Below are 12,387 nucleotides of genomic sequence, written 5' to 3'. Positions count from 1 at the left end.
TTTTGGAGTTCCCTGGCAGCCTAGCAGTTAAGAATTCAGTGTAGTCACCACTGTGGATTGGGTCCCAGCACAGGTTTGATCCCTGGCCTGGTAACTTCCACATGCTATAGGCGTGGCCAAAAAAAGAGAGTAAATTTATGTGAATTATATCTCAAGCTGTTCTTACAAATAATAAATGAGAACATTTGGGGAAAAAACTTTTTTTTTCTAACTAGAGAAATATTTGACATACATTACTTACAAGTTTAAGGAATACAACATGCTGGTTTGATTTACATATATTTTGAAATGATTACAACAATGGGATCAAGTAACATCTATCTTCTCACATAGAGTTGGCGCTTGAGCAATGCAAGCATGCACCACCCATGCTGTCAAAAATCTGTTTAACTTTACAGTCTGCCTTCTGTATCTGTTGTTCCACATCCATGGATTCAGTCAGCTGTGGATAGTGCAGTACTGTATGTGCAAAAAATCTACCTAAGTATGGACCCCTGCAATTCAAACTCCTCTTGTTCAGGGAAGGGCCAACTGGAGAATAGAATAAAAAGAAAAAACATCTTTCCTTGTGATGAGAATTCTTAGGGTTTACTCTCAGCAGATTCCTTCCTATGTACCATACAACAGTGTTAATTATATTTATCACATGGTGTATTACCTCCCCAGTACTTAGTTATCTTATAACTGGACATTTATACCTTTTGACCACTTTCCTCCAATTCCTTCTCCCCCACCAAAGAAACCTATTTTCATTACACATTTCCACTTCCATTTTCTCTAAGTTTTAAAGATATTTGAGAATATGTAGATGTAAAGATGCTAACTTTAATTTTCATTTTTTCACAGCTCTGTTGCAAGAATTCAATTCCGTCTTCCTGATGGTTCTTCCTTTACAAATCAGTTTCCTTCTGATGCTCCTCTAGAAGAGGCAAGGCAGTTTGCTGCACAGGTAAATTTATGTCTTGTATGAGTGTAGTAAAGGTCGATGAATGGGTGATTAGAATGTAGGAGGGGGAACCTTCCAAACAGAATTTGAAGAGTGTGAATAAGTCATGACTATTCCTAGGGGACAGGCACAAGATGCCTCTGGGGTGTTGTGGAGCCTCTGTCATGTATGAGTGCCATATGGAAACAGCAAAAAGTGGAATTTGCTGATATTGTATAATAGCTGCTGGACATTTCTCACTACTTAGTACATTAAGCTGGAGGAATGAAAAGCAAGTGATTTTCCGAAAGTCTAATCTGAGGGAGATGTCTTCAGCAAAAGATGCCGTTTTTCTTGGTCCTCACTCTTCATGTTTTCTGCAAGTTGCTTAGAATTCTTTGAGGCTGGCCATTTTCCCATCATCTGCCAGTTGGTCAAGCCTAAATAAAGATCAGTAATCTTTATTTGGCAACAAATATGTTCTTAAGGAATTTCCTTCCAGAATGTGGCCTTATTCAACATCTGAATGGGTGTGAAATTTGACATCTTAGAAAATAAGAGTAATTTCCAGTTAGTTTGTTTTCCTCTGATTACTTACTCAAAATGAATTTGAGGCATCAAATGTCCTTTAGGATCTAGGCTTATTATGTGTGGCAGTATTTGTCTTGTAATACTGGTTAAAATTTGAGTTCAGATTTTTCTGCTGGACCTCTTCTCTGCATTTAGTCTGCTATGTCCAAAGCATTCAAAGGGTCCCGAGAAAAGGATACCTAAAAAGCACTATGCGTTCCTCTAGTGGTGAGCTTGGATGGACAGTACAAAAATTTATTTTAAGTACCCCTTTCCCCAAGCTTTATAGTAGAACCAACTCCAGGTAGCCCGTTTTCATTCTTCTTTTGCCTTGGGGTCTCACTTGGGGATTCCCCAAATGGGGTGCCCTAGTCTGAGTCTTACTGCTTCTGCTGCAGGTAAGTGAAGATGGAGTCACGTGGGGAAAAAAAGAGTTTTGATTGCATCAGTCCTATTAGAACTTCACCTCAGGAGTTCCTGTTGTGGCTCAGTGGTTAATGAACCCGACTAGAATACATGAGGACATGGGTTTGATCTCTGGCCTCTCTCAGTGGGTTACAGGATCCGGTGTTGCCGTGAGCTGTGGTGTAGGTCACAGGTGCGGCTCAGATTCCGCTTTGGTGTGGCTATAGCATAGGTTAGCAGCTACAGCTCTGGTTCAACCCCTAGCCTAGGAACCTACATATGCCTTGGGTGTGGCTCTAAAAAGACAAAAGACCAAAAAAAAAAAAAAGGAACTTTACCTTGGTATGATGACCTAATTTTGCAGCCTGATATTAGAGTGAGAACAGTGACAGGTGGGTGTGGGTTTGTGTAAACATGGAAATTAAATTCTTTCTTTGGAATCTTCTAGGGAAAGGTAAACTTGTCTAAGATTGTACAAGTATAGGTGACTTAACACTGTGAAAGTGGTTGTGATACTCCCCACTGTAAATTCCTGAATCTGGGATTATATGTATATAAAGGGTTGATTATGGACAATTTACTCCTTGAGATAAGGAGGAGACAAAACCCATAATATTGTATATAAGAGGGAAATTGTGGTCTGTTCCAGATTTTTAATAAAAAATACCTACAATCCAGATGTGTACTTGTAAGATATTAATGCTAGTTTGCCGAAATATAGTAAAACACTTAATTGCAAACTGAAGGCATACTTAAGATATAAATTGTTCATTTTTTTTCCTGTTTCCTGGTTTGAATAATAAAAGCTTTTAGATACTGTTTGGACTTCATAGCTTTTAGCTACTTTTTGAAGCACAGAGTTCTTAATAAACTTTTCTGAGTTTACAACATTTAAGTGAACTTTTGAAATTAAAGCAGTCATAGTGCATGCATATGAATTTGTATCTTACTTTAAAAAAGGCTCCATTGTAAGGTTTTCAAACTGTTTTGTTACAGACTGTTGGCAACACTTATGGTAATTTTTCGCTAGCAACCATGTTTCCCAGGAGGGAATTTACCAAAGAAGATTATAAAAAGAAATTATTGGATTTGGAACTTGCCCCAAGTGCTTCAGTGGTACTATTGCCAGTATGTATATACATACATATATATATATATATATATTTTTTTTTTGTCTATTATTACAGTCCTGTTTGTTCTGCTTGTCATCTTTTCTTATAAGAGTGAAAGTAAGGTGAAAAGTGTACTGTGGGTAATTACAATCCAAATTATCCAAAAGTGTTGGGCCAGTTTATTGTTCCATTATTCTGGGCTTTATATTTGTTTTGCTGGTGAGGCACTGAATAAATTTTCAAGTTTTGTCCTCACCTGTTTTCATGTACCAAAGGAGAAGGTAGGAAGGAGAAGATAAGAAATGTATAAATGAAGATAAGAAATGTATGAAGATAGAAGAAGGTAAGGAGAAGAAATGTAGACTATCTGTCTAACCTGCCAACTTCGTATCTTTTATTTATATATGACTACTCTACCAAGTTTTGAAAAAACACTTTAATATAAAAAACATTAATTTTTAAAATTGAAGTATATTTGACTTACAGTGTTAGTTTCAGATATATAGCACAGTGATTCAGTTTATAGATAGATAATGATGTTGGTTATCTATTTGATATATAGTGTATGTGTTCATCCCAAACCCCTAATTTATCCCTCCCCCTCTCCCCCTCTCCCCCCTTTGGTAACCATAAGTTTATTTTCTATGTCTGTGAGATACTTTCTGTTTTGTAAATAAGGTTACTTATATCTTTTTTTTAAGTTTTATTGAAGTGTAGTTGATTTACCACTTGAACGATTTCTTAGATTTAATTATGATGTTTGTCTTTCTCTGTCTGACTTCACTTAGTATGGTAATCTCTGGGTCAATTTATGTTGCTGCTAATGGCATTGTTTCATTCTTTTTTTGGATGGGTAATATTCCACTGTGTGTATATGTGTGTGTGCACATATACATACTGCATCTTTTTTATCCATTCATCTGTCAATGGGCTCTTAGGTTTGCTTCCATGTGTTGGCTATTGTAAATGATGCTTCTGTGAACACAGAGAGGCGCATTATTATTATTTTAAATTTTATTGACATATAGTTGATTTATAATGTGTTAATTGCTGCTATACAGCAAAGTGATTCAGTTTTACATATACACATATCCATTTCCATATAGGTTATCACAGAATATTGAGTAGATTTCCCTGTATTATACAGCATGTCCCTGTTGACCATCCATTTCAATATACCATAGTGTGCATATGCCATCCCAACCTCCCAATCCTTCCCTCTCCCTGACCCTTCCCTTTGGTAACCATAGATTTGCTTTCGGTTTGAGTCAGCATTTATTATCTGTAGACTTTTTGATGATGGCTGTTCTGACCAGTATGAAGTGATACCTCATTGTAGTTTTGGTTTGCTTTTCTCTAATAATTAGTGACATTGAACATCTTTTCATGTGTCTGTTGACTGTCTGTATGTCTTTGGGGAAATGTCTATTTAGTTCTTCTGCCCACTTTTTGATGGGGTTGTTTGTTTTACGATACTGAGCTGTATGAACTATTTATATATTTTGGAAATTAATCTCTAGGTGGTTGCATTCTTTGCAGATACCTTCTCCCATTCTTTTTTTCTGCTGCACCATGATGGGAACTCCACCTTCTCCCATTCTGTAGGTTGTCTTCATTTTGTTTATGGCTTCCTTTGCTGTGTAAAAGCTTTTAAGTTTAATTAGGTCCCATTTGTTTATTTATTTATTTTTATTTCCATTGTTCTGGGAGATGGATCCAAAAAGATATTGCTGAGATAGGTGTCAAAGAGTGTTATGCCTATGTTTTCCTCTAAGAGTTTTATAGTGTCCAGTCTTATATTTAGGTCTTTAATCCACTTTGAGTTTATTTTTATATGTGGTGTTAGAGAATTTTTAAATTTCTTTTATATGTTGCTGTCCAGTTTTTCCAGCACCACTATTGGAGAGACTTTTTTCTGCATTGTATGTTCTCACCTCCTTTGTCATAGATTAATTGACTATAGGTGTATGGGTTTATTTCTGGGCTTTCTGTCCTGTTCCATTGATCTATAGTTGTTTTTGTGCCAGCTGCATACTGTTTTGCTGACTGTAGCTTTATAGTATAGCCTGAAGTCAGGGAGCCTGATTTCCTCCTCCTTCATTTTTCTTCCTTAAGATTGCTTGGAGTTCCTGTTGTGGCTCAGCAGAAGCAGATCTGACTAGTATCCATGAGGATGCAGGTTCAGTCCCTGGCCTCGCTCAGTAGGTTAAGGATCTGGTGTTGCCATGAGCTGTGGTGTAGCTCGCAGATGCAGCTCAGATCTGGCATTGCTATGGCTGTGGCATAGGCCGGTGGCCACAGCTCCAATTTGACCCCTAGCCTGGAAACCTCCATATGCTGTGAGTGCAGCCCTAGGAAAAAAAAAAAAAAAAGACAAAAAAAGATTGCTTTGGCTACTTGGGGTCTTTTGTGTTTCCAGGCAAATTTTAAAATTGTTCTAGTTCTGTGAAAAAATGACATTTGTAACTTGATAGAGATTTCACTGAATCTGTACGTTGCCTTGGGTATAGAGCCATTTTAACAATATTGATTCTTCAAGTCCATGAACATAGTATCTTTCCATCTGTATCATCATCTGTTTCTTTCACCCATGTCTTACAGTCTTTGGAGTATAGGTCTTTTGCCTCCCTAGGTGGGTTTATTCCTAAGTATTTTATTCTTTTTGATGCTGTGTTAAATGAGATTGTTTCCTTAAATTTTCTTTCTGATCTTTCATTATTAGTATATGGGGATGCAAATGATCTCTGTGTATTAATTTTGTATTCTGCACTTTTATGAAATTCATTAATGAGCTCTAGTATTTTTCTGGTATCATCTTTAGGATTTTCTGTGTATATTATTATCATGTCATCTTGGCTAGGACTTCCAAAACTATGTTGAATAAAAGTGGTGATGTTGATTATCCTTGTCTTGTTACTGATCTTAGAGGAAATGCTTTCAGCTTTTCACCATTAAGTATGATGTTAGCTGTGGGCTTGTCACATATGGCCTTTATTATATAGAGGTAGGTTTCCTCTATGCCCATTTTCTGGAGAGTTTTGTTTTGTTTTGGCCGCACCCATGGCATATGGCAGTTCCCTGGCCAGAGATTAAATCTGAGCCACGCTGTGACCTGTGCCACACCTGTGGCAGTGCCCAATCCTTAATCCATTGCCTGGGCTGTGGATCAAACCCGTGCCTCTGTAGTAACCTAAACCACTGCAGTCGGATCCTTAACTCACTGCACCACAGCAGGAACTCCTGGAAAGTTTTTTTTTTTTAAATAAAAAATGGATGATGAATTTTGTCAAAAGCTTTTTCTGCATCTGTTGAGATGATATTTTTTATTCTTCAGTTTGTTTGGCAAGTGTTTAAAAATCCTGCATCCCTGCAGTAACTCTCACTTGGTTATGGTATATAATCTTTTAAATGTATTGTTGATTTTGGTTTGGTAGTATTTTCTTGAGGATTTTTGCATCAGTGGTTGTCAGTGATATTGTCCTGTAATTTTCTTTTTTTGTGGTGTCTTTGGTATTGGTATCAGGGTGATGGTGCCCTCATAGAATGAGTTTGGGAGTGTTCCTTCCTCTGCAATTTTTTGGAATAGTTTCAGAAAGAGAGGTGTTCATTAACTTTTAAACATATTAATTCTATTTGATCTTAACATTTTAATCTCTGATAAAAAAAAGGCTCAGAAAACTTAAACATCTTTGCCAAGGCACCACTTTAAGTGCCAGAGCTGGCATGAGAGCCTGGATCTTCGGTTATCTTGGTTAGTATAACAGTAGTGCCCCTAATCCATAGCTCTTCTTTCCATGCATTCAGCTGCCGGTGGTCAGCTGCAGTCCAAAAAGATTAAATAGAAAATTCCAGAAATAATTCATAAATTTTAAATTGCGGGCCGTTGTAACATGATGAAATAATGTGTCTTCCTACCCAGGACATGAAGTGTCCCTTTGTCTGGCATGTCCACATTGTTTATATGCTGCCATTTGGTTGCTTAGCAGCTGTCTTGGTTATTGACAGACTGTTGAAATATTACAATGCTTGTGTTCAAGTAATCCTTGTTTTAATTAATAATGGCCCCAAAGTGTAAGAGCTTGCAATTTAGATAGTTTCTTACTGTGCCTAACCTAATTGATAAATAAATTAAACTTTATCACAGGTATGTATGTATAGAAAGAACATGGTGTACATCAGTTTCAGGCATCCATTGGGGGGGGCCTGGGAATATATCCCTTGGGGAAAAGGGGGGACTACCGTAGTTTGGCCTGCTCTGAACTAGAGCCCTATACTTAAAACAGTCCTGCAATAATCAGGATTGATTGTATTCACTGAGGTTTGAAACCTTTCTCTTGTTGTAAGTCATAAAGACTTTTTAAGTCAGAGTTGTTAATTTGATTACAAAAGTTTAGTTCTCTTCCAAATAATTGATTCATTTCATTGGGAACTACTTTCTAATGTCTATGTTGTGATTACTCCTTTAAAGAAAGCTCCAGGAATTTCTGGAAGTTTATATGCTTGAAAAATAGCAAAAGATGGCAATTTTAGCTTCTTGAAGTAAACTGAAAATTCACAGGGCTTTTTCAGATAAAAAATATATCTGTAAACTTGAGTATGATGCATCTGGGCTGATGTAGTCTTCATCTAGTTTTCTTTCTTGATTTTTAGGCAGGAAGACCAACTACATCCATGGTACATTCTTCCAGTGGAGACTTTTGGACCTTGTTGGGGACAGTACTTTACCCATTCCTGGCCATCTGGAGATTGATTAGCAACTTCCTATTTAGTAATCCTCCTGCACAGACCTCAGTGAGAACAGCATCAGTGGAATCCTCAAACCTTGCATCTGCTAGCAACTCGGAGAAAAGGTATTTGCTTGTGTTTTCCCCATTTGCAAAATTTGTTAGTAATGTTCAATGCCTTATTCAAAATGAGAAATTTTTGCTGTGGCTGTGGTGTAGGCCAGCAGCTACAGCTCCCATTAGACCCTCTAGCCAGGGAACCTCCATATGCAGCAGGTGTGGCCCTGGAAAAGACAAAAAAAAAAAAAACAAAGGAAAATTTTGTTATGGGTAATTTGTCTTTTTTCTGTGTAAGTGGGAAAAACCCAACATGTTCCTGAAGTTTTATTACATTACCTCCGGGGAAGCTCACTACCTGAGTTTTCTCAGTCATCTTTCTAAAACCTATTCCAGGAGTTCCCATTGTTGTGCAGCAGAAATGAATCTGACTAGTATCCATTAGGATACGGTTTGGATCCCTGGCCTGGCTCAGTAGGTCGGCCACATGGCATTGCTGTGAGCTGTGGTATAGATCACAGATGTGGCTCAGACCCCGCATTGCTGTGGCTGTGGTATAGGCCGGCAGCTATAGCTCCAATTTGACCCCTAGCCTGGAAACTTCCATATGCTGCAGGTGTGGCCCTGATTAAAAAAAAAAAAAGTCAAAATAAATAAAATCTAGTCCATGGAAAGCAATTTCTACTTAATTTTATTATTTCATGTATTGAATTCTTTTCATCCCATAACAAAAAGCAGATTTTTTTTTTCAGGTCTAAATAGTAACATCTTTCTTACTAGCCATGTTTTGTCTGACAAGGTATTTCATTCCAGTAGTTACTCACAGTCATCTTGCATAATTACAGTTGCAAGATCATTGTGCTCTAGATAATTTAACCTCCTTCTCTGGGTCAGTCAGAGAAGGACCAGACTGAGGAAGCAGGATATTCACTTGAGAATGGTGCCTCCTTCAGAGAGTTCTTTTGGACTAGTGCCCTAACCAAGAGACCTTACCTTTATTGCAGAGGGCCAACGTTAGAGTGGTAGTACTAAAACACAACACTAATGACCTTAGTTCCTAGCGCTGTTAAAATTGTACATATTTGAAAGGAATTAAGAGGGGAATATATTTTGTTAGAAATTGGGATTATACCCCTTTCCAATAATCAATAGCACAATTTATTACAATATATACCTAGTACTGTTAAGTAGTTTATTAGGCCATTAATAGGCATCAGAGCAAATCCCTACCCTAATCGTATGTGATGAACAATGAAAATCCTTGCCCCTGTCTGCTGTAAGGAGATTCCCTAATCTTGCGTCCTGTTCTCTCTCCAGTTGAAGATTTGTGTAAATATTGTGATTGGGCTGATGTAGCCTTTATCTTGAATTTTTTCGTAACTAACATGCAAGAAGACCAATAATATCCTTTTAGTGTATCACTCAAGTGGGGACACAGAAAAATTCTCTAGTCTTAGAGCAGTATTCAGACAGGTCTTGTTAGGTCTGAATTTCAGAGATCATACTGAGTAATGAGTGGAAGCATTTCATTCTGAATTTTTGGCATATAGAAGAACTTGCTGTCTTAAAAAATGTATTTCAGATAAGGCCAGCAGGAGCTCCCACTGTGGCTCAGTGGGTTTTAAGAACCAGACACAGTGTCTGTGAGGATGTGGGTTTGATCCCTCCCCTTGCTCAGCGGGTTAAGGATACAGTGTTGCCACAGGCTGCAGCGTAGGTTGCAGGTGCAGCTTGGATGTAGCATTGCTGTGGCTGTAGCTCCTACTTGACTCCTAGCCCAGGAACATCCATCTGCTTCAGGTGTGGCTATAAAAACACAAAAATAAAAAAAATAAAAATAAAAATAAGGGAAGCAGTCTTGGGTTGAGGCAAAGGATGGGATGAATATATACATGAATATACATCTAAGAGGGTGAAGCTCTGAGTTCCACTATTTTTTTTTTCCTCCTTCCACCTATAGTGTTAGAGAATGTATTAGCAAAAAATTCACCTGTTTCCTTCCCATTTTCAGATGAAGAAGGCCTGTTTGTTCTCGGTTGTCCATGTAAAAATACATCATTCTTAAAGATTAGGAAAGGATTGAAAATTGCTGAGCATTTCTATAGATCAGTCTATGAATGGAGTTTGGATAGCCTCTAGGGTGCCGTGTAAGTTATAAATAAATGTTTCAGTAGATGTGTCAGGTTGCATAAATAATAAAGGAAAGGTTGAGTTGGCAAAGAGTCCCACTCTTCCAAAGCTCGGTAAGTCATCAGAAAAGACATGCACATAGAAAACAGGACCTGCCTGGTTTGACTTAGAGATCAGATGACGTAAAACCACCAAAAACACGTAAAGTCTAGTACCGTGTTAGTAAATACAATGATCATCTCCCATGGGCTTCATAAACTATAGTTGCCTACACGAACCCGAGTTTAAAGGAGACGGCTTTGTGTTACTCCTGTGTTCATTTTATAGCGTCTTCTCTTTTCTCCCTCTTTTGTTCTATCAGGGAACCAGTCAGAAAAAGAGTGCTGGAGAAACGGGGGGAAGACTTTAAAAAGGAGGGCAAGATATATAGACTGAGGACTCAAGACGATGGTGAAGATGAAAACAACACTTGGAATGGGAATTCTACACAACAGATGTAGTGTGACAAGTACAATATGCGCAATAATGATTGTTTCTCTTATGATTTAACTCAGCTAAAATTCTACTGGAGAAGTGGGACTGCTTTATGTTTTCCAACTCACTACCAAGTGTCTCTTTATTCCTGCTTAGTGGGTTCAAGTTGTTTAACTCAGACAAGTCAAGAGAGAAAAAATAACTGGCTGCTAGGTCCTTGTATATGGTAACCAACTGCTAGAAGCCTAAAAACAACAACAACAACAAAATCAAAAGGTCTGCGACAACCTCCCTTTATGAGCTCTCTTATTCAGTATTTCATGTACCCGTTAGCCCTGTGCTCTTAAGATGACAGGTTTTGTTTAGGGCTGTTTTGCTTCAGAACTCCTAAACCCAGAGTAACTGGTATGTCACAGAGTAATCTGACTCTGAGTCAGAGCATTTTAACTAGCCTATCAGATGATAATCTAGGCTTAACTTTTCTCCTTTTGCTCATCAGCTGCAAGCAAAATCTTGTAGTTTTTAATCTTACTTAAATACTGAATAAAAAAATCTTTTCCAAAAACCAGAGCGGTCTTATTTTTGCTTTAAGGTTTGGTATCCTAGCAACTTTCTGATGCACAGGTGTCTGTTGAGGTCATGGGTCCCTGATTTCCCCCACCCCTTCAGTACTGCCCTGGAGCTGTCCCAAGAGAGGAGGCGACTGCCTTACCTTAACTGTCACTGAGGGAAGACATTTCCTGACACACACTGACAAGCTAGTTACTGTCTCTTAAGTCAGGGAGGCATCACTTTGTTTACACAATGCTACGGTCTTTGTTCTCATCAGATGCAAAACAACCGCTGGTCTATGACTAGTTCTCTCTCACTTTATGCTATAGTTTTGCTCTTGATAATGATAATCACACGTCAAAGAACTACAGTACCTGTAGTGTACGATAAGAAACAGCGAATTAAGACCTGCCTTTTGCTCATTTGGTTATTCTTAAGAATTTTAAAGAGATCCTCAATCTGACTTAATGCTACTTAATTTTGTTATTTATTTTTTGCTTTTTAGGGCTGCCCCCGTGGCATATGGAGGTTCCCAGGCTAGTGGTCGCATCAGAGCTGTAGCCGCTGGCTTACACCACATCCACAGCAACGTCAGATCTACACCACAGCTCCCCCAGCAATGCCGGATCCTTAACCCACTGAGGGAGGCTGGGGATCAAATGTGCTTCCTCATGGATGCCAGTCAGATTCGTTTCTGCTGAGCCTGCTGAGCCACGACGGGAACTCCCAAATGCTACATTATATGTTATGGTATGTTCAGATTCAAAAATACTACTCGAGGGAACAGAAGGACTCTGACTTTTATAACGGGAGGAAGAAATTTTCTCAGACAAAACCTATTTTTTCATCTCTGAAGTAACAATAATGCTTAAAAATGGTAATAGTATTTTGTCAAAGAAACAGTGAGACTGGCTTTGTTGGTAGAAGTGGAACTGGGATAATCTTTCTGAAAAACGTTATCAGAAACTTTAAACATTTTGTACTCTTTGATCCAAAAAGTTTTTCTAAGGAATAAACATAAATGTAGGCAAAATTTAGATATAAATATATTCATTGAGTATTATTTCAGAACTAGGAATCAACTAAATGCCATCCGCAGAGTTAATTTTAAAAAGTTTTTAAAAAATATTTTACCTTTTTTTTTTGCCACTTCTTGGGCCGTTCCAGTGGCATATGGAGGTTCCCAGGCCAGGGGTACATCGGAGCTGCAGCCACCGGCCACAGCAACGCAGGATCCTAGCCGCGTCTGCGACCAACACCACAGCTCACCACACCACAGCTCACTGCAACGCCAGATCTTTTAACCCACTGAGCAAGGCCAGGGATCAAACCCGCAACCTCATGGTTCCTAGTCGGATTCGTTAACCACTGAGCCACGACGGGAACTCCCACTTTTTTTTTTTTTTTTTTTTTTGTCAGTGCCTGCAGCATGAGGAGG

At 38.4% G+C, this 12,387-nt stretch overlaps 1 protein-coding gene across 2 annotated transcripts in view; it reads left to right on the top strand.

The window, feature by feature from the left end:
• The window catches only part of UBXN4 (UBX domain protein 4), a 44,438-nt gene extending 33,473 nt beyond the window's left edge, over positions 1-10,965 (top strand). For both annotated transcript variants that reach the window (XM_047772032.1, XM_047772034.1), the window contains exons 10-13: positions 847-949; positions 2,897-3,028; positions 7,663-7,862; positions 10,285-10,965. In XM_047772032.1, the coding sequence (XP_047627988.1) occupies positions 847-949; positions 2,897-3,028; positions 7,663-7,862; positions 10,285-10,423 (574 nt within the window). In that variant the 3' untranslated portion in view covers positions 10,424-10,965. The remainder of the gene's footprint in view (positions 1-846; positions 950-2,896; positions 3,029-7,662; positions 7,863-10,284) is intronic.
• The last annotated feature ends 1,422 nt before the right edge of the window (positions 10,966-12,387 follow it).

The sequence above is a fragment of the Phacochoerus africanus genome, chromosome 3 (genome assembly GCF_016906955.1).
Source record: "Phacochoerus africanus isolate WHEZ1 chromosome 3, ROS_Pafr_v1, whole genome shotgun sequence".
NCBI lineage: Eukaryota > Metazoa > Chordata > Mammalia > Artiodactyla > Suidae > Phacochoerus > Phacochoerus africanus.
This window is presented reverse-complemented; position numbering and strand designations above follow the sequence as displayed.